Below are 20,660 nucleotides of genomic sequence, written 5' to 3'. Positions count from 1 at the left end.
AGCATTTATAAGGGGTTTGGATAAGCTTAACCAGTTGCTTGATTCCCCAAACATCCCGCCTACTAAAAGAAAGCGGCCTAGGTCTGTAAATCCCCTTATGGTCCTTTAAGACTCTGAGGATTGTTCTGAGGATGAAGGGGAAATTTATTCCGATCCTGACAAGGTTCAACCCTTGGAACAGGAAGAAAATCCTAAAAGCCAATTTATTAACGATTTGGTTTTAGCGGTTAGACAGGCGTTGGACCTCCCAGAACCGGAGGATCCTACCCCTAGAGACAGAAGTCTCTTTAAGAAGGCCAAAAGGAAGGCTAGCCGTTTTCCCCCTTCTGTAGAACTTAGGGATATTGCAGAAGAGCATGGAAAAATCTGAAAAACGGTTCTCTGTTCCCAGAAGGTTCTCTTCCCTGTATCCTTTGCAGGAGGAAGATGTGGTTCGCTGGGAGAGTATTTCCAAGGTGGATATTCCTATAGCCCGATTGGCAAAACACACCTTACTTCCAGCTCCTGGTTCAGCGTCCCTTCAGGATGCCAATGAACGCAAAGTTGAATCCCAGCTGAAATCTATATTTGCGGCTGCGGGTTCTTCTTTTAGACCCACATTTGCTTCAGCTTGGGTTGCTAGAGCCATGGAAGCATGGGCAGACCAGCTGCCAGAGGCCTTACAGGACTCCGAGTTGCTCCCCCTGGCTTTACATTTGAAAGAGGCATCAGGGTACCTTTATGAGGTGGCCCAGAACACAGCAGCCGTCTCCTCTTCTATTCAGGCGGCATCTATTTCAGCTAGAAGGACGCTTTGGCTGAAATCATGCGAAGGAGATGCGGAATCAAAAAAGTCAGTTGAAACCATTCCTTTTTCAGCAGCAGGTTTGTTCGGTCCGGAATTAGATACCTTAATCTCTCAGGCAATGGGGGGCAAAAGCACTTCCTTGCCGGTATTCCCTGGCAGGAGCCAGAACCCTCGGGTCAGCTCCTTTCGTCAGCCCTTTCGGGGGACCTCCTTGTCTAGAGGACAGTCCTTTAGAAGTAGACAGCCTAATGCTCGAGGCTCCTCTTCTAGGGGGAGATCCTCGTTTACGGCTAGGCGCCAGGCCTCCAAGAACCAGGAGAAACCTGCGTCCTGACGGCCACTCTGTTCTCCTGGAGGGGGCACCAGTGGGGAGTCGTCTGTCTTTGTTTCAGGAACAGTGGTCAGCGTCCTCCCAAGACTCTTGGATTCGGGGCATTATATCAAGGGGGTACAGGATAGACCTGCTGGGCCCCGTACCACAGCGGTTCTTTGTAACCCCACTACCCCGAGATCCAACAAGAAGACAAGCAATACAGGATTGTGTCGCCTCTCTTCTTTCGCAAAGAGTTATCTGCAGGGTCCCAGACTACCAAAAGGGACAGGGGTTTTATTCAAACCTGTTCCTTGTCAAGAAGCCGGGCGGCTCCTTCCCGACCCATCTTAAACCTAAAGGGCCTCAATGTACACTTAAGGGTGGACAGATTTCGGATGGAATCCCTGAGGTCGGTGATAAACGGCTTGGAGAAAGATCAGTTTATGGTGTCCATAGACATAGAAGACGCATACCTCCACGTTCCTATTTGGAGCGACCATCAGTCCCCCCTCAGATTCACAGTGGGATCCTCCCACTATCAGTTTCGTGCCCTCCCCTTCGGCCTCTCAACAGCGCCGAGGGTTTTCATGAAGGTCATGTCAGTGATGGCAGCGCGCCTTCACCTTCTGGGAGTTCAGGTCGTACCTTATCTGGACGACCTGCTCATCAAGTCCTCCTCAGAGATTTGCTTACGTCATCACTTGTCCCTCACCTTGGCGGTTCTCGAGGACCACGGATGGCTGATCAATTTAAAGAAATCCCAGATGGTCCCGTGTCAACGCATGGTTTTCCTAGGCCTCATCATGGACACCAGCCAGCAAAAAGTGTTCCTGCCTGTCGATAAGATTGGTTCAATCCAAAGCATAACAGCCCAAGTCTTGTCTTCTCCCAGCCCCTCAATCCACTTGTGCATGCGGCTGCTGGGAAAGATGGTGGCCTCCTTCGAGACCATTCCCTTTGGTCGAGCTCATTCTTGATGTTTTCAGTGGGATCTGTTGACGAAATGGTCAGGATCCCACCTACGCTTAGATCTTCAGAGGATCTCTCTATCCCCGAGGACGAGAGAATCACTCCAGTGGTGGTGATTCAGGATCACATGTCGGTGGGCAGGTCCTTCGCTCCATGGTCATGGATCATAGCTACGACAGACGCCAGCCTGAAGGGTTGGGGGGCGGTAATCCTACACCTCCGGCTCCAGGGCCTTTGGTCAGCTCAGGAATCGACCCTATCGATGTGCTGGAATTGAAGGCTATTCTTTTGGCCCTCAGGGGAGGCCAGACCCTCCACCAGGGCCACTCTGTCAGGGTTCAGTCCGACAATGCCACGGCTGTGGCATATGTCAACAGACAGGGAGGAACCAGGAGTGCAGCTGCAATAAAAATTGCAACTCAAATCTTGATTTGGGCAGAACAATATGTTCCTGTAATATCGGCAGTATTCATTCCAGGAATAAGAAATTGGGAGGCCGACTACTTAAGTCGAAATCAGATGATGCCAGGGGAGTGGTCACTCCATCCGGAAGTGTTCCAGTCTCTGGCTCAGAAGTGGGGTCTTCCGGATATAGATCTCATGGCCTCCAGATACAACAGAAAGGTTTACAGGTTTTGCGCAAGGGCAAGAGACCCCTTAGCGGTGGGGGTGGACGTAATGTCGATGTCATGGGACTTCAGGTTGGGATACCTGTTCCCTTCGATTCCCATGCTTCCTCGGGTGCTCAAAAGAGTAAAACAGGGAGGTCTGCCTGTAATTCTAATTGCTCCCTCATGGCCGCGCCGAGTTTGGTACGCGGACATACTCTCAATGGCAGAAGGACCGGGGGTTCGTCTTCCATCTCGAGACGACCTTCTTATGCAAGGTCCCTTCCGTTACCAGAATTTACCTCCGCTCAGTTTAACGGCATGGCTGCTGAAGCCAGCCTCTGGAGGGCTAGAGGTTTTTCCTCCAGCGTGGTGAACACTATGATGCGAGCCAGAAAGCCAGTCTCAGCTCGTATCTATCACCGAATTTGGAAAGCGTATATCAGATGGTGTTAAAATAGGTCATGTCACACGTCCTCATTTCGTCTCCCTCGTTTATTGGCTTATCTTCAAGATGGCCTGGAAGCAGAGCTTCGCTTAGGTTCCCTAAAAGTTCAGGTTTCGGCACTTTCAGTCTTTTTTTCATCTGAAATTAGCGGATTTGCCATATATTAGGACTTTCCTTCAGGGAGTCTTACATATTCAGCCTCCCTATGTAGCGCCTACAGCACCGTGGGATCTTAACCAGGTGCTGGACATGCTTAAAGGGCCTCCCTTTGAGCCATTACTTGTGACTGATTTGAAGTGGTTGACCTGGAAGGTCCTCTTTCTTCTGGCTATTGCATCTGCGCGTAGGTTTTCAGAATTAGGTGCTCTGTCTTGCAGGGAACCATACCTAGTTTTCCACGAAGACAGAGCGGTGTTAAGAACCCTCCCTTCCTTTGTTCCTAAGGTAGTTTCGGCTTTCCACCTGAACCAGGAAATCGTAGTTCCGATCTTTTCTCCCTCTTCCATTTCGGATTCAGAGTCTATGGAAAAGTTAGACGTGGTTAGGACTCTCCGCATTTATGTTAAGAGAACTTCTCAAGTGAGGCGTACTGATTCCTTGTTTGTTTTGTATAATGCCAATAAGAGAGGCTGGCCAGCCTCAAAACAGTCCATTGCAAGATGGATTACGGCTACCATTAAGCAAGCTTACATAAAGGCTAACCGTCCGGTGCCAGAGAGACTTACGGCCCATTCCACCAGATCAGTAGGGGCATCATGGGCAGCGAGAAATGGGGCTTCTGCAGATCAACTTTGCAGGGCAGCCACCTGGTCCTCTGTCCACACCTTTACAAAATTTTACCAGTTTAATGTATTTGCCTCTGCGGATGCAAATTTCGCTCGTAGTGCTTTATGAGCGGGGCTTTCAGAGTAGTCCCACCCTTAGGGGGTTGCTTTAGAACGTCCCCATGGTAAGCAGTGTCCCCCAGACTGGATGAAAGAGAAAAGAGGATTTATGTACTTACGTTAAATCCGTTTCTCTGATTACGTCTGGGGGACATTGCGATCCCTCCCTTCTGCTTTTCTTCTGTGTGCTCTTGTTTCACTGGCCTTTTCCTTGGGCTTTTTAATTAACTGAACAAGAGGGGGCAGGGGGATTGTAGAGGGGAGGGGTCTGTCGGCAGTACTAAAAGTTAACTAGTTAGGTGCCAACTCCCAAGCTCCCCTCCACAACCCATGGTAAGCAGTGTCCCCCAGACGGAATCAGAGAAACGGATTTAACGTAAGTACATAAATCCTCTTTTTATGAGATACATTAAAAATAAGATAAACAAGGATGGTTGGAAAAGGAGCGAAATAATTAAAAACAATAAATAAAAACGTGCTGTGTGATTAAAAATGCAACGTAAATTGCATTATTTTGCTGCTACTATCAATATTCAAAGTGTGAATTTGTAATATTAGCATAAGGTCCACTATTATGATAATTCAACTTTAAACAAAAAGCAGAGGGCTAGGTGTTTATGAATAAATGTCCTCTAAATATTCAGAATGGTTACCCAAAGTAATATATCTGCAGAATTGTCAGTGCAGTGTGCTACATATAAATTGGTTTTAGTTAGATTTGGTAGGTGCCTTTTAAATTCTCTAACCAGGATCGTGGAGTTATAAGAATCCCTGCCTAGCAGGCATTGAAGACGCAATCTGGATATATATTAATATAGTTCTTAATCATGGAGCAGAGTACTATAAACAGAAGTCCTGAGATTTAGAGAATGTGCAAAAAAATCTCAATAGATTCTCAACAGTATGCCAATTAAATTGTCTTGCTAGTATGCTGATTAAGAATAATTCAGATTTTGTATGCTGTATCCCTGTTAGTGTCACTCACTTCCCACAAGTGATATCAAATTGAAAAACTTCTATACTAGTTGTATAGAGGGGTTTTCAGAATGTCGTCAATTTCAATTTGTCACTTCTGGTTTGTTCCGGTCCAGGTTTTTTTCACTTTGCTCAGAGTTTTAACTAAAATACTGGAGGCGTCAGTGTGCTAGAGGGGGCGATCACCTCAATCTGGTAGGGTGTCTCTTTGATTAAATGTATCTTCTTGCTACGATTAAGGGTAATGTATGGCCCTTTTGAAGGTTAAAGGGCCACACCATGTGTCCCTCGAAGTGTTTAAGGTTTTCTATCACTATCTTATAGCTTCTAGTTGGGCACTTTTTTGTTCATGTAACCGTTCCTAAATAATGGAGTAAATAGAACTAACTTAGTCATGACCTATGTTTAACCTCTTGCCTTCTCAACTTACAGGAAATCAGGAAGTTTGTGAAGGGCGTTTCAGAGCGTATTAAGAAGACCAGAGATAAATATGGAATAAACGATAATGGCACTACAGAGGTAATATGTTCTGTAACAAAATCATTTGGAGACTGCAAACTCGATGTGCGCAGAATTTTTCAACATGGTAAAACTTGAAAACATGTTTTGATAAAACATATAGGTTTTCAGAAGGACAAAGTGACATGACACAACTGGCGGATGCAGGGCTTGGTATGAAACATATACATTTTTGCCCAAAGTAGACAACTGACCAACAGAACCCAATACACATTTTAGGGCTAAAAAAAATCCATATTTTATAGCAGGGCTAAAACCATTTAGGCAAAAAATGTTTAGTATTACCCTTTCTAGTATAGATGCTGACTGATCATCTCTCTCCAACTGTCTGTCTGTGTTTAATGGATAGCTAAGAAATTGGCGCAGGAATATATTAAAATGTGACAGAATAGTAAGAATCGTAGTCTGTCTAGGAAAGGTCACTTTCTAATAAAGCTCAGTAGCTATTTAGTACACTGTAATAATTTACTGCTATCCTGGTGCTAGGACTTACAGCAGTGTTTGTTTCGGGTAAGTTCTTCTAAAAATGGATTCCGAACAAAAATTATTTCTCCTGCATCCTTTCGGGGGACACTGCTATCTTGAGAGTGTGTGAGGGTGCAGGAGCTAGCACTTAAGGGTTAACTTTGTAAGCTGAACTGAAGTTCTTCCCCTCTCAATCCCAATTTTTTCTCAGTTTAATCTTAAGTGTGTGTGTCTGTGTAGGAGGATGTGGTAGCGACTGGCAGTCCACCTTTCTTTTATGTTTCCCTTTAGGGGGATGAAGTTTTTAGGGGGTTATGTCACAAGTGCACAGTTTAGTCGAGCCCGTTGTCTTAGAACAGGTCAGGGATCCATACATACACTTCTCTCAAGTCCCTCCTACAGGAGAACTGGCTTGGTCCGTGTCCTTGGTCAGAGGCCTAGATCGGTTAAACCAGGGTTTACCAAACCCAGTCCTCAGGGCTCCCCAGCAGTGCAGGTTTTCCGGATCTCATGTGACATAATTAGGACCACCTGTGGATCTGTTACAATGTGTCAGTCCGTAATGAATACACCTGTGCTCCAGCAAGGAGATATGAAAAATCTGCCCTGTTGGGGGAGCCCTGAGGACTGGGTTTGGGAAACCCTGGGTTAAACCGTGTCTTGGATGCGCCAAGACCTTTACCCAAGAAAAAGCGACACAGACCCGCTAACCCCCTTCTGTCCCTCTCTCATTCTCAGAAGAGAAAGGCGAGTATAAATAATGTATTCTGATTCCACACAGGTGACGAGCCTAAAGGAATATTGCAGATATCAGGGCATTGACGACCTGGTGGTAGCAGTCCGGCAGGCATTCGGTCTTCTAGACCTAGAAGAGACTAGAACTACAGATAGCAGGTTCATTATTCCACGAAGGTACCTTGCTCTATACCCCTTACAGGAAGACAAACTAAACAGTTGGGAACAGGTCCCAAGGATTGATACGCCAGTGGCACGCTTAGCTCGCCACATCAAACTCCCTGTTCCAGGGACAGCCACCCTGCAAGATTTCACTGATCGTAAGATAGAGGCATTTTTAAAGTCCATCTACATTGTGGCAGACACTTCATTTAGACCCATGTTTTCATCAGCATCGGTTGTCAGGGATATGGAAACATGGACTGACCAGTTGGCAACCAGTCTGCAAGATTCAGACTTTCTTCCCCTTGCCCTACACCTCAAGAAGGCTTCAGGATACATATAAGGCTGCCCAAAAGGCAGCCTCCATCTCCTCTGTCTCCACAATGGCAGTCACGGCCAGGAGGACCCTATGGCTGAGGTCCTGGGATGCAGACACCGAATCAAGAGATCTCTGGAATCTCTCCCTTACTCAGATGGAGTGTTGTTACGGACTGAATTGGACAGCATCATTTGCCAGGCCACAGGAAGCAAAAGTACCTTCCTATCAGTCAATGTCCCCAGACACACAGGTCCAAACCATCTGGTACCAGAGGACACTCGCACTGAGGTAGGTCTTCCTCCTCCAAGAATCATCCTTCTCCCAAAATTCGGCAGTTTGATGTTTTCCTCCCCTTCTTGTGGTGGCCGGTATGGGGGGGACGTTTGCTTCTGTTCAAAGATCAGTGGGCAGAGTCCTTACACGTCCATTGGATTTGCGTAATAATGACGAGGATACATAATAGACCTGTCTGGTCCAGCCCCTCATCGGTTTTCGCAGCCCCCTTACTCCTCGACCCACAAAGAGGACAGGCAATGCTCCTCTGTGTTTCCTCTCTTCTTTTTGCAGGATTCATCCGCAAAGTCCTGGAACACCCAAAAAGACAGGTTTTCTACTCCAACCTCTTTTTGGTCCAAAAGCCAAATGACTCCTTTCACCCTATTCTGAACCTAAAACAGTTGAACCTACACCTGCAGGCGGACAGATTTCGAATGGAAACCCTCAAGCCGGTTAGCAATGGACTGGAAGCAAACCAGTTCATGGCATCAATTGACATCAAAGATACCTATTTCCACGTACCTATCTGGAAGGCACATCAGGCCCTTCTCAGATTAACAGTGGGACCTGCTAACTACAAGTTCAGAGCTTTCCCATTCGGCCTCTCAACAGCGTCAAGGGTGATTACAAAAATAATCACCCTTGATGCTCAGCAGTGAAGGTGGCTTGTTTTCATTCCAGAGGAGTGCAAGTTGTGCTCCACCTGGACTATCTACTAATCAAGGTTGCCTCTGCTTATCTGCTAGAACAGCACCTGCAGCTCACCATCAGGATCCTGAAGATGCACGGATGGCTCATAAATCAAACACAAGGTATTCCTTCCAGAGGACAAATCTCGATCCTTGCGGGACACTACGACACGAGTTCTGACCTGCCACAGACCGTTGGTCCTCTTATGCTAGCGTCTACTAGGAAAGATGGTGTCGACCTACAAGACTATTCCATATGGTCGACTTCACTCTCTCGCTGCTTCCAATGGGACCTCTTAAAGAAGTGGTCAATATCCCATCAAAATTAGAACGCCAACTGATACGCTTGTCACCAGAGGCGAGACAATCCCTCAGATGGAGGATGGTCCAGAACAATTTGGCAGTCTGCAGGTCCTTTGCCCCATGGTCCTGGATCTTAGTATCCACAGATGCCAGCCTACAGGGTTGGGGAGTTGTGGTCCTTCATTTGCGACTTTAGGGACTTTGGTCCACTTGGGAGACCTCTCTTCCAGGCCTTACAGGGTACCCTGACCATCCACGGGCACCCGGTCCATCTGCAGTCCGACAACACCACAGCAGTGTCTTATGTCAATAGACTGAGGCACCAGGAGTGCAGGAGCAATGGAGGTGGCGGCTCAGATCTTGACCTGGGCTGAAAACCACGTTCCCTCCATCCCCGCAGTCTTTATTCCAGACATCTAGTACTGGGAAGCAGACTATCTAAGCCAGCATGCGATTCTGCTGGGGAAATGGTCTCTCAATCTGGAGGTCTTCCAGTCTCTGGTCTTACGATGGGGGACCCCGGACCGAGACCTAATGGCATCTTTTCACACCCGAAAGGTCCAACACTTTTGCTCAAAAGCGAAAGATCTCTAAGCGGTGGCCATCAATGTAATGACAATGCTCTGGGACTTCAGGTTAGGGTACGTGTTCCCTTCTATTTCCATGATTTCCTGCGTCCTTTGAAGAGTCAAGCAGGGCAGACTCCCAGTCATACTGGTGGCTCCAGCTTGGCCGTGGCGAGCCTGGTATGCAGAAATTCTGTTGATGGTGGTAGGTCCAAGTCTTCAGTTACCTCTTCGCGAAGACCACCTTCTACAAGGACTATTCCAACATCAAGACTTGCCTTGGCTGAATTTAACGACATGGCTGTTGAAGCCAACTTTTGGAGGTCTAGAGTGTTCTCTCCACGACTAGTGGACACCCTCCTTCATGCTAGAAAACCAGTCTCTGCTCGCATCTACCACGACTTCTGACATACCTACGTTAGATGGTGTGAGAACCAACTCTGCTACACGTTTCCTTCCGCCTCTCCAAGGGTTCTTGCTTTTCTCCAGGATGGCCTGCATGGGGGCCTTCGACTGGTTTCCTCAAAAGTGCAGATCGCAGCCCTTTTAGGTGTTTTTTCACCTTCGCCTGGCAGACATACCGGACGTCCGGACTTTCCTGCAGGAAGTCCTGCATATCCAACCTCCACATGTTCCACTCAAGGCACCCTGGGATCTCAACCATCAACTTTATTAACTTAGGGATGTGAAAGCTACGACCTGTAAAAATCAGGAAGTTTAAATGAATGAATGGCAACAAGGGCATCTACTTAACAAGAGAGGTTTTATATATAATATATAGTAGACAAGCTAATATATAATTTTACATAACCATAAATTTCTCCCTTTATTGTGATAAATGCAATATTTATGCTATAAACATTGTACTGAATTCAGGACTTCATTTTCTTTCATCTTTGAATTATAGTTTCGACATATCTCCTAAAGATATGTTTATGTCAAACAGCGTGAATACACCCTTGAAGGCTGTATAATTGTGTATTCAGATTTGACTGCAGTCACAGTTCATCTCATTGTTTAATAACCTTTGTGCTTCTTGGTGATGCCTTCAAACATTTGTAGATGAAGGTTACTTTTTATTACACAAATCACCCCACAGAGAGGCCTTTTTCTCTTTCATCCTATCTGGGGGACACTGCTACCATTGGGTTGTGAGAGTGGAGGAGTTGGCACTTAACAGGTTAACTTTTGTTAATGTATCAAAGCTGACAAACCCCTCCCTTTTGCAACCCCAAGTAGCCTCTCCAGTCTTATTTAAGTGCCCATGGGAGTTGGGCTTACATTTATGGCAGGAAGAAATTATTCTATTTTTTTTTTCTCCTAAAATTTAACTTAATTGTTGCAGTACTGTGCCTTGTTAGCTGGCAGAGCACACTTAGTCAGAAAGTGAGAGCCGGGCAGCTCTCACTTTCAACGATAGTGGATTTTATTTTTATTTAGCAAAAACTGATCAGCGCTGAAAAGCAGATTATAGCCTCTGACAGACTGCTACAACACCTGGATGCTAAAAGCGACTGCTACATAATATAGATGCAGCAGATCGCCCTCTTTAACAGCAGAAAACTCGAGGAGGAGCAGGAAAAAGGTGCAGTTGGAGGGTACTAAGTACAGAGTTCCGCCACCCCACCCTCCCTGCAGTCCGAAGCAGGTGGGATGTTCCAAGAGTGCCAAACACTGCCCGGGAAAAGAGCAGCAGACATTCTCTGGAACAATGAGTTGCTGACAGACCTCTCCTGCTCCATAAGAATTCCTGATTGGAAGGCTAAACACCTTTTTTTATTATATCTCTATATTATAGGTAGGGATATATTGGAAAAAGTTGTTGTTGCATTAGCATTTTTTAATAAAATATAGAATTCTAATTGCATAACATATAGCCTTTGCAAGAGATACTAATTTTTAACTTTGTCATAGATTAGTTAGTATCTTTCTGTTTGCTTGTGAGTGATTGCCTGTTTCATTCTTTTACTGTTATACTCTTCCCTAAAAAAATGTCTGATAAGGGAAAGGCACCTAAGGCAAAATATTAAACCTGTTCCAAGTGTAAAGATAAGTTACCAATGGGACTACAGGACCCGGGGGCGCTTTGTGCTGACTGCAGCGGGGGTAACCTGGCCATGCAGGCTCAGGTTAGCGCACCGCCACTAGCGGAAACGCCAGCATGGACAAATGCCCTGACACAGGGGGTTGAGACATTGGTTAAACTGCTGTCTAAACAAACAGAGATTCTAGTGGTTGCGGCGGTTCTCTCTACCTCAGTAGCAATTGACCCCCTAGAAACAGGCAGGACTATGGGAACCTCCGAGTCCACTGACTTGGGACAGGCTGTGGCTCAGTCTGTCCTCACCTTCTACAGGAGAACCTGCTTGGTCGGCTTCCCTAGTTGGAGGAGTTGATAGGTTAAACGAGTTGTGGATGCGCCAAGACCCTTACCCAAAAATAAGAGGCACTGATCCACTAATCCCCTTCTGAGCCTCTCTGATTCGGAGGGATCATCAGAAGAGGAGGGTGTACTGATAGAAGACTCTGATTCTACACAGGTCATAGACCCAGAAGAGTCTTTTAGATATCAGGGTATTGACGACCTGGTGGTAGCAGTTCGTCAGATATTTGGTATTCTTTATCTAGAAGAGACGAGAACATAAGATCAAAGTCTCTTCAAAAAAGCTAGGAAATGTGCAAACCGCTTTCCTCCATCAGTAAAACTGAAGGAAATACCAGAAGCATCCTGGAAACAACAAGATAGGAAATTTACTGTTCCGCGAAGGTATCTGGCTTTATATCCATTACAGGAGGAGGATAGGGGTTCTACTGGCCGGGGCCAGATGCATAGACCAAGAACTTCGACCTCTAGAGGACAGTCGTATAGAGGTAGTTCTTCCTGCTATATGAAACATCCATCTCCCAAGCTTCCAGAAACGCAGTCAGTTTGACTGTCTCCGTCCCCTCCTCGAGGCTGGATGTGGGTGGATCTCTGCTACTGTTCAGAGATCAGTGGGCAGCGTCCTCAGAACACTTTGATTTGGGGGATCGTGATGAGAGGATAAATGACAGATCTATCGGGTCCAACTCCTCATCGGTTCTTTGCAACCAGCTTACCCCACGACCCTTGAAAGAAAGGTGCTTACATGTGTTGCCCCTCTCCTTTCCGCCGGAGTAATCCAGCAGGTTCCGAAAAACCAAGAGACGGGTTCTACTCCAATCTCTTTTTGGTCCCAAAGCCGGACGTCTCGTTTCAGCCAGTGCTAAATCTAAAGCAGTAAAACCGGCACCTACGGGTGCTCAGGTTTCGAATGGAATCCCTGAGGTCAGTCGTCAATGGATTAATTCATGGCGTCTATAGACATCAAAGATGGCTACCTTCACATACCTATCTGGAAGACTCATCAGGCCCTTCTCAGATTTACAATGGGACCGTCTCACAACCAATTCAGAGCTCTCCCATTTGGACTTTCGATGGCACCAAGAGTGTTTACAAAAATAATGGCAGTAATGGCACCCTGTCTTCATTCCAGAGGAGTGCAAATAGTACCCTATCTGGACAATCTGCTCATAAATGCCTCTTCAGCTCTCCTGCTGAATCAGCATCTGGTCCTCTCTATACCCTAGAGACGCACTGATGGCTCATAAATCGAGAAAAGTCACAATTGATTCCGTTCCAGGAAATTATCTTTCTGGGACTAATCATAGACACCAACATACAAAAGGTTTTCATTCCGGAGGACAAATCTCAATCCCTGAAGAACCTGATGGCTCGGGTTACGACCTACCGCAGAACATCGATCCACTTGTGCATGTGTCTATTAGGTAAGATGTTATCAACTTTCGAGACCATTTCTTATGCTCGGCTGCACTTGCACTGCTTCCAATGGGACCCCTTGAGGAAGTGGTCAGGATCTCATCTGGGATTGGAGAGACAGTTGATACAAGTGTCACCAGAGGCGAAGGCTTCCTGCAGATGGGGGACCGTCCGGGATAATCTCACAGTGGGGAGGCCCTTTGCCCCATTGTCCTGGATCTTAGTAACCACAGACGCCAGCCTGACTGGATGGGGGGCTGTGGTACTTCAGTTACGGCTCCATGGACTCTGGACCGTTTGGGTTGCTTCTCTCCCCATCAACATTCTGGAGCTAAAAGCCATGCTAATGGCCTTGGAGAGAGCCTAAGCGGTACTTCAGACACCCAGTCCATCTGCAGTCCAACAATGCAATGGCAGTGTCTTATGTCAACAGACAGGGGCACAAGGAGCGCAGGGGCAATGAGGGTGGCTGCTCAGATCTTGACCTGGGCAACATACCACGTCTCCTCTATAGCAGCAATTTTTATTCCAGGAGTCTAGGAAGGTGCCTCAGTTTTGCTCCCGAGCAAGAGAGCCCATGGCGGGCCATCGACGTAATGATGATGCCATATGACTTCAAGTTGGAATACCTGTTTCCTCCCATCCCTACGATTCCCAGAGTCCTTCGAAAAGTGAAGCAAGGGGAACGGCCAATTGGCCAAGGCGAGTTTGATACGCAGAAATTCTGGGGCTAGCAGTAGGTCTAGGTCTGAAATTACTTCTTCGAGAAGACCTCCTTAAGCAAGGACCATTTACACATCTGAAATTGCCTCAGCTCAATCTAACAGCATTACTGTTGAGGCCAGCCTGTGGAAGTCCAGAGGGTTCTCTCCACGAGTAGTGAACACCCTCCTTCGGGATAGAAAACCAGTTTTGGCATGTATTTACCACCGCATCTGGAAAACCTACATCATATGGTGTAAAAACCGACCACACCGCACTGCTGCCTTTCCTCTTCCACGGGTTCTGGCTTTTCTCCAAGATGGCTTGGAGACGGGCCTTTGACTAGGTTTTCTGAAAGTACAGATATCAGCCCTTTCGATATATTTTCACCTGCACCTGGCAGACATGCCGGATGTCAGGACCTTCTTGCAAGGGGTCCTACATATCCAGCCTCCATATGTCCCTCCAACGGCCCCCTGGGATCTAAATCTGGTGCTAAATATGTTTCAAGGGCCTCCTTTTGAACCATTACGCACCGCAGAATTCAGGTTCTTGGCTATAAAAGTTGTATTTCTACTACCTATTACATCGGCTTATACAGTTTCAGAATTGGTTGCTCTCTCATGTCGTGAACCGTTTCTTATCTTTCACAATGACAGAACAATTCCCGCTTTCCTACCAAATGTGGTGTCCAGCTTTCATGTGAACCAACAAATAGTGGTTCCGTAATTTAAGCCTTAGCTGACCAGTTGTGCAGTGCAGCCACGTGGTCCTCTTTCCATGCTTTTACAAAATTTTATCAATTCAATATATTTGCATCTGCAGATGCCAGTTTTGGCTCTACGTGCCGGACTGTCAGAGCCGTTCCTCCCTTAAGGGGGCTGCTTTAGTATGTCCCCATGGTAGCAGTGTCCTCTAGATAGGATGAAATAGATAAGAGGATTTATATACTCGCGATAAATCCATTTCTCTGATTCCATCTGGAGGACACTGCATTTCCTCTCTCCTGCTGTTTGGTCTCTGGTTGGTTGACTCTCCTTCCTTGGGGCTTTATACTTGGACTAGAGAGGCTACAGGGGGTTGCAGAGGGGAGGGTTTTGTCAGCTTTGGTACATTAACAAAGTTAACCTGTTAAGTGCCAACTCCACCTCCACTCTCCCAACCCCATGGTAGCTGTGTCCCCCAGATGGACCGGAGAAATGGATTTATCGTAAGTATAAAAATCCTCTTATTTCCTACAGCTCTTGGTGTGAGTTGAAAGGTTATGTGTGTAGTTTTCTGACTATTATTTTTAATTCGTACATGTGTTTTTTACTACTATAACATTGTTCTTCTAATTGTGTTCTTAATCCTTGTGCAGCCTCGAGTTTTATACCAACTTGACAGGATTACCCCCACTCAGCTGGAAAAATTTTTAGAGACGTGTCGAGATAAGTACATGAGGTAACGACTATCAGACCCTTTTGATTGAATTCATAACTTTACAAAAGAGGAAATGATAAATTGTTCCGTATGTGATTTGTATACTGCCTTTATCATTACTTGCTAGAGTAAGAAATAATTTGTCTTATTTTAGATATCTACTCTGATGAGTTGTGTGTCTGATCTTGTGTCTACATGTGGTTGAAACATTGAAATGGCCAGTTTATTCTCCAGTGTCATGGATTTACTTACATTTACAGAGCTCAAATGGAGCCAGGCTCTGCTGTGGGTGCCCTCTGTGCTCAAAGTATTGGAGAGCCAGGAACGCAGATGACCCTGAAAACGTTTCATTTTGCTGGAGTTGCTTCCATGAACATCACTCTGGGTGTGCCTCGTATCAAGGAGATCATCAATGCTTCAAAGAACATCAGGTTTGTGTGGAAGCAAACTTATTAAGGCTGGGTCTTGCGAATTTATAGGAGTTGTGAAAAACATTTTTTGTTTATTTGGGGAGTTCGTAGTGATTTAAATCTTGTTCTAAGTAAAAGTGCTACCTTACTATGTAGTTTGCCCTTGGAAATCAGGGCAGGTAAAACGGGCATTTATTAATACTGATCTTACATATCATTACAGTACACCAATCATTACCGCTCAGCTCGACCTAGATGATGACTCTGACTTTGCCCGTCTGGTAAAAGGCAGAATTGAGAAGACGTTACTAGGAGAGGTAAGTATTTTAACCTTTCCTGAATAACGAATGTTTCTGCTTGCATTTTCTCTGTCATGCCATTGGAGGACACTGCGACCATGGGGTATAAAAAGTGGACTTGGTGCAAAGGCACTTTAATATTTGAAAGTGTTCGGTGGACAGCTCCTTCCCTATTATACATCTCCTAAATGGAACCTTCAGTTTTTTTTTTAAAAAAACTTTTTCATTAATTTCTTTTTATTTCTTGGGCTCATGGACATCTCCCAAGGAGTGGATAGCCTGCAGTCTTCCCTCACCTCCAACATGCTCTCAGCATGCAGAAGTTTGTCAGCAGCTGCAAAGATACGCTGTTCATGTGGCTGGTGCTGACTCTGAGGCAGGGAGAGCAGCCATGCTATAGTCAAGTCTCCCTTGTCACACTCTGGTAATGTCTCGGAGAGGTAGGTGACTCTGCACTTTCTTTTACAGCACCAGACATTCCTCCTTCGCAGCTGGTATCATCCAATAGCGGGTTGTCTCAGACAGAGGCTGGTTTGGCATTGTCTCTTGCTGAGTGGACCCAGGTTTTGATATGGATTCTTCCTCTTTGGAATGCCACCTAGTGCCCACATAGGATGATGAGTAAAATTAATGTTCCAGAGAATGTTTAGACAGTTGTTTCTGAATCTGACCCCTCTTTGGAAAAAATTGGTGAGTTGCTTAGGTAGTCTGTCTGGGAGGACTCTTATGATGATTCCTCTACTTCTCAGAGCGTGGGTGACTTAGTTTTGGGAGTTCAGCAAATCTTTAGGGTTGGCAGATCCTAAAGTTTCAGACTCTGGCTTTTGCCTTTTTAAACGGCAGAAGAAACAGGTGGTCTGTTTCCCTTCATCTCCTCTATTTCGGAGGCTTGGCAGAAGTCTGAACAGAAGTTCCATATGCCAGGAAGATTAAAATCTCTTTATTCCTTGCCATTGGAAGAGTCTGTGAAATTGTAGAATTCTCCCGAGGTGCATCCTCCCATTGCCCGCGTAACCGATATCCTTGTGCCAGGTGTTGGTGTTTCACTCGGGATACTACTGATATATTGTGATTTTTCTGCTTCATGCAGCTTATGTGGCAGCTGGCAGACTGTTTAGACCAGGTGTCTACTGCCTGGCTGAACAAGGCTAACCAGGCATGGGGGAATCAGTTGCCTAAGTGTTTGCAAGAAAATCGGCCGAGGGCTGACTTGCTTGTGTTTGCTAAACACAATCGAGAGACTTCAGATTTTTTAGGTCATTCTTTTTAGGGTTTGTTAAATTCTGTATCCATTCCTTCCAAACTCTACACTCTATATAGCGGCCAGACATTCATTGTGGCTCCGCTCTTGGTCAGCAGATTCTGACTCTAAGCGCACTCTAGAGTGCTCTTTCCTTTCTATCTGCCACACTAAACCCAAACAACCCAGATTTTAGTTCCGCTACAGTAGGTCAAGGGTGGTGCCCACTAGGGGGCATTGAACTTCCTCTAGGGGAGGTTTCCATATGGGCCGGGGTCTGCCAGGCTCGGGAATCCCTAGTCTGGTGAGACTGTTTCTGCAGGTTGGGACACCCAAACACAGTATTGTGGTAGGGACCTGTCTCCAGCAGTTTCAGAATCAATGGCGTATATCATTGATTGCAGGGTCCAAGGGGTTGTACTTGTGGTTATATTTCCGACCTTGTGCATTGCAGGTTGTTCGACACTGGTCTTCCCTCCTTCAGCCTCGGGCACAGGGAACAACGAGAGGCTATCCAGAAACTTCTGATTTTGAGAGTTATTTTTCCAGTGCCGCCTCTGGAAAGGGGTTTGTGGTTCTACTCCAACCTCTTTCTGGTACCGAAGCTGGACGGCCCCTTCCGTCCGATCCTCAACCGCAAAAACTGATTTAGGTTCTGGGCTTCAAGACGGAATCGTTGCAGTCCATCATTGTGGGGAGCTCCTTGTGTCTCTGGACATAAAAGATGCTTACCTCCACATCGTCACCTGGAAGGTGCATCTGTGTCATCTTTGCTTTCTGGTTCGCAATGCTCATGATTAGTTCTGGTCTTTGGCCTTTTACCTAGCTTACTGCCCTGCGGGTTTTCGCAAACGTTATGGCCGTCATGGCAGGTCTCTTGCATCCTCATGACATCACCATTGTTCCTTATGTAGATGACCTATTGAAGGCTCAGTCATATTATATCCTCTACAACACATTCAACCGACGATGACATTTCTGGAAGCACACAACTGGAACCTCAACCTACCCAAGTCGTCGCCTTTCTCGCACATAGGATGCGTTTTCTTGGTCATGACTTTGACACAGTGTGTCAGCGGGTGTTCTTCCTGGAGGACAGGGTGCGATTTGTTCTATCCAAAACCAGATCCCTTCTGGCCAGATGGGAGGTGTATCCGTTCCCTGATGTATGAAGCTGCTAAGGATCATGATATCAGTGTTTGAAGCGGTACCCTTCCCCAGTTTCATTCTCTGCTGTTCAAGTGGTTCAAATCTTTTGTTCATCTGGGCAAGCAGTTCATCTGGTTGTCCCCAACCTTTCGCCAGTCCTTTATGTGGTTGACCTTATCAAATCTCTCCAAGGGTCTGTCCCTCTTGGAAGTGGATTTTGGTTACTATAGGTGCCAGTCTGTCTGCGTGGGGCGCGGCCATCATTGCTCTCTGGAGGTCCATGGGGTCTTAGTTTGGTGCTCCAGGGCTCTTGCTAAAGTTCCTTTTGAGTCATTGGAGTCTGTGGATCTCCATTTTATGTCACGTGGAAGGTAGTGTTCTTGCTGATTATCTCTTCTGTTTACAGAGTGTCCGAGTTGAGGTCGCTGTGCTGTAATCCCCCCTTTCTGGTGTTCCATTCTGACCAGACAGTGCTTCGCACTAAGCCCTCTTTTGTTCCGAAAATAGTCTCACATTTTTACTTAAATCAGGAGAATTTTGTTCCAACTTTATTTTTTTATGATGTGTCTTTGCAGCTTCTGGATGTGGTTCGGGCCCTCAGATGCTATGTGGACCATACCGCTTCAGCCTAATGACTTGATAGTTATGTATTATGCTCACAAGCGTGGTTGGCTGGCCTCTAAGCTGTCTCTTGCTGGTTGGACTACTTTGACTATTTAGTAGGCTTACGTTCAGGCAGGTAAGTCAGTGCCAATAGGATCGAAAGCTCATTTAATCAGGGCTGTTGGTGCTTTGTGAGCAGCACTTTATCGTCCTTCAGCTGAACAGTTGTGCCCAGCTGCTATGTACTTCTCTGTCCACACCTTTTCCAAACTCTACAAGTGCAGGTCTTTGCATCTCAGAATTCTTGTTTTGGGCACAAGGTTTTACGCTGAGCTGTTTTAGAGCAATCCTTCCCTTAGAGGCAGAATTGGAGTGTCCCCATTGTCGCAGTGTCTTCCAATGACATGACAGAGAAAAGTGGATTTTTTTTACTTGACACATAATCCATTTCTCTGAGTCCCTACGGGGGACACTGTGCTCCCTGCCTTTGCTCTGCTTATTGCTTGTATACTGTTTTGGTGTTTCTTGTGTTGCCTTGTTAGGCCCTCTCTTCTGGACTTTGTTATTGAAAAGCTGAGGATGGTTTAATTTAGGAAGGGGCATAGAAGGGGAGCAACTGTCCTCTCAACATTTTTAGATTAAAGTGCCCTTGCTCCAAGTAAACCTACTGTACCTCATTGTCGCAGTGTCCCCCAATGGACTCTATGAAATGGGTTTTATGGTGAGTAAAAAAAAAAAAAAATCATCCTCTTGTTAAAGATTTCCTATATACCGTATTTACACTTTCTTATACCAAGTCATAATTTTAAATATTTGTCTTGTATCAAGCTGCTGAAACATTTTATACCAGCTTGCATATAAAGAAATATGCAGTTTGGATAATGATCCTGTATATTTTTGAACCTATGGTCAAATGGTAGATTGCTGGAGTTGAAATGGAGGTCAAAATGAAAGATATCTTGTATAAGGGGCTGTTCTCCTGCCAGCAGTGCATGACCTGCTGGGAATTAAATCTTCTATGGCTAGGGAGTGTGCAGTAATACATCACTGCATAATTTCCGCACCAACTTAACGCCTAAAAAATTTTTTCTCCATATTTCCCTCCACAGATATCAGAGTACATAGAAGAGGTGTTCCTTCCTGATGATTGTTTTCTCCTTGTGAAGCTTTCACTAGAACGTATACGGTTGTTAAGGCTTGAGGTAATGAAGTCTGAAGTTTGTGGTTGACGTCCCTTTACTAAATGAATATTTTCTAAGTGCTGCTGTTTTTCAGGTGAATGCAGAGACTGTGAGATACTCTATCTGTATGTCTAAGCTACGTGTAAAACCAGGAGACATTGCAGTTCATGGTGAGGCAGTGCTTTGCGTTACACCAAGAGAGAACAACAAAAGCTCAATGTACTACGTTTTGCAGTCACTTAAAGAGGAGCTCCCTAAGGTGAGTTCTGCTGCTTTTTTATGTTACAATGTGTAAGGTAAAATTTGCATGTCCCTTTACAACGGCTAAGGTTAAGGGTTATAACCACTTTAATCTTAAATATCTGTAAATGCAATACTGTCAGTTTTAACTCTTATATCATTGTGAAACAACCAGAAAATATTCACCCTGTTTAAAAAGAAAAAAAAAAAGGAGACACTGATAAACACACACTTTGGAAACAATGAATGTTGAGAACGCTAGTAAATATGAGTAAAATTAATGTTTTTATTTAGTTATTGTTCAAAAATTTAAAACACACTCACGGGTCATCAACGAACTTATAAAGTGATGTAACATATTGACTGTCGGCTCTACCACAAGCAAAGGAATTAGTAGTAGAAATGCACAAGTGCATACTGATTTCCCTCTGACATTTTTAGAGGCAACGTGTGTTGTATAATGTTAAGACTATTATATCCTCGCTGTTCCTTGGTTATACCTGCTTTGTTTCCAGTCATGTTTGTTTTCATTGAATTTTTGGGTGGAGTATGAAATTCTGACAGAAGAAATAGCAACACTTATCCTAACATGAAAAT

At 45.5% G+C, this 20,660-nt stretch overlaps 1 protein-coding gene across 1 annotated transcript in view; it reads left to right on the top strand.

Moving 5' to 3' along the window:
• Positions 1-20,660, top strand: part of POLR3A (RNA polymerase III subunit A) — a 614,347-nt gene that overhangs the window by 66,229 nt on the left and 527,458 nt on the right. The window contains exons 22-27 of the mRNA XM_075217088.1: positions 5,417-5,503; positions 14,880-14,962; positions 15,202-15,372; positions 15,575-15,668; positions 19,752-19,844; positions 19,918-20,082. Coding sequence (XP_075073189.1) covers positions 5,417-5,503; positions 14,880-14,962; positions 15,202-15,372; positions 15,575-15,668; positions 19,752-19,844; positions 19,918-20,082 — 693 coding nt within the window. The remainder of the gene's footprint in view (positions 1-5,416; positions 5,504-14,879; positions 14,963-15,201; positions 15,373-15,574; positions 15,669-19,751; positions 19,845-19,917; positions 20,083-20,660) is intronic.

Source organism: Mixophyes fleayi, chromosome 6, assembly GCF_038048845.1.
Source record: "Mixophyes fleayi isolate aMixFle1 chromosome 6, aMixFle1.hap1, whole genome shotgun sequence".
Lineage (NCBI taxonomy): Eukaryota > Metazoa > Chordata > Amphibia > Anura > Limnodynastidae > Mixophyes > Mixophyes fleayi.
This window is presented reverse-complemented; position numbering and strand designations above follow the sequence as displayed.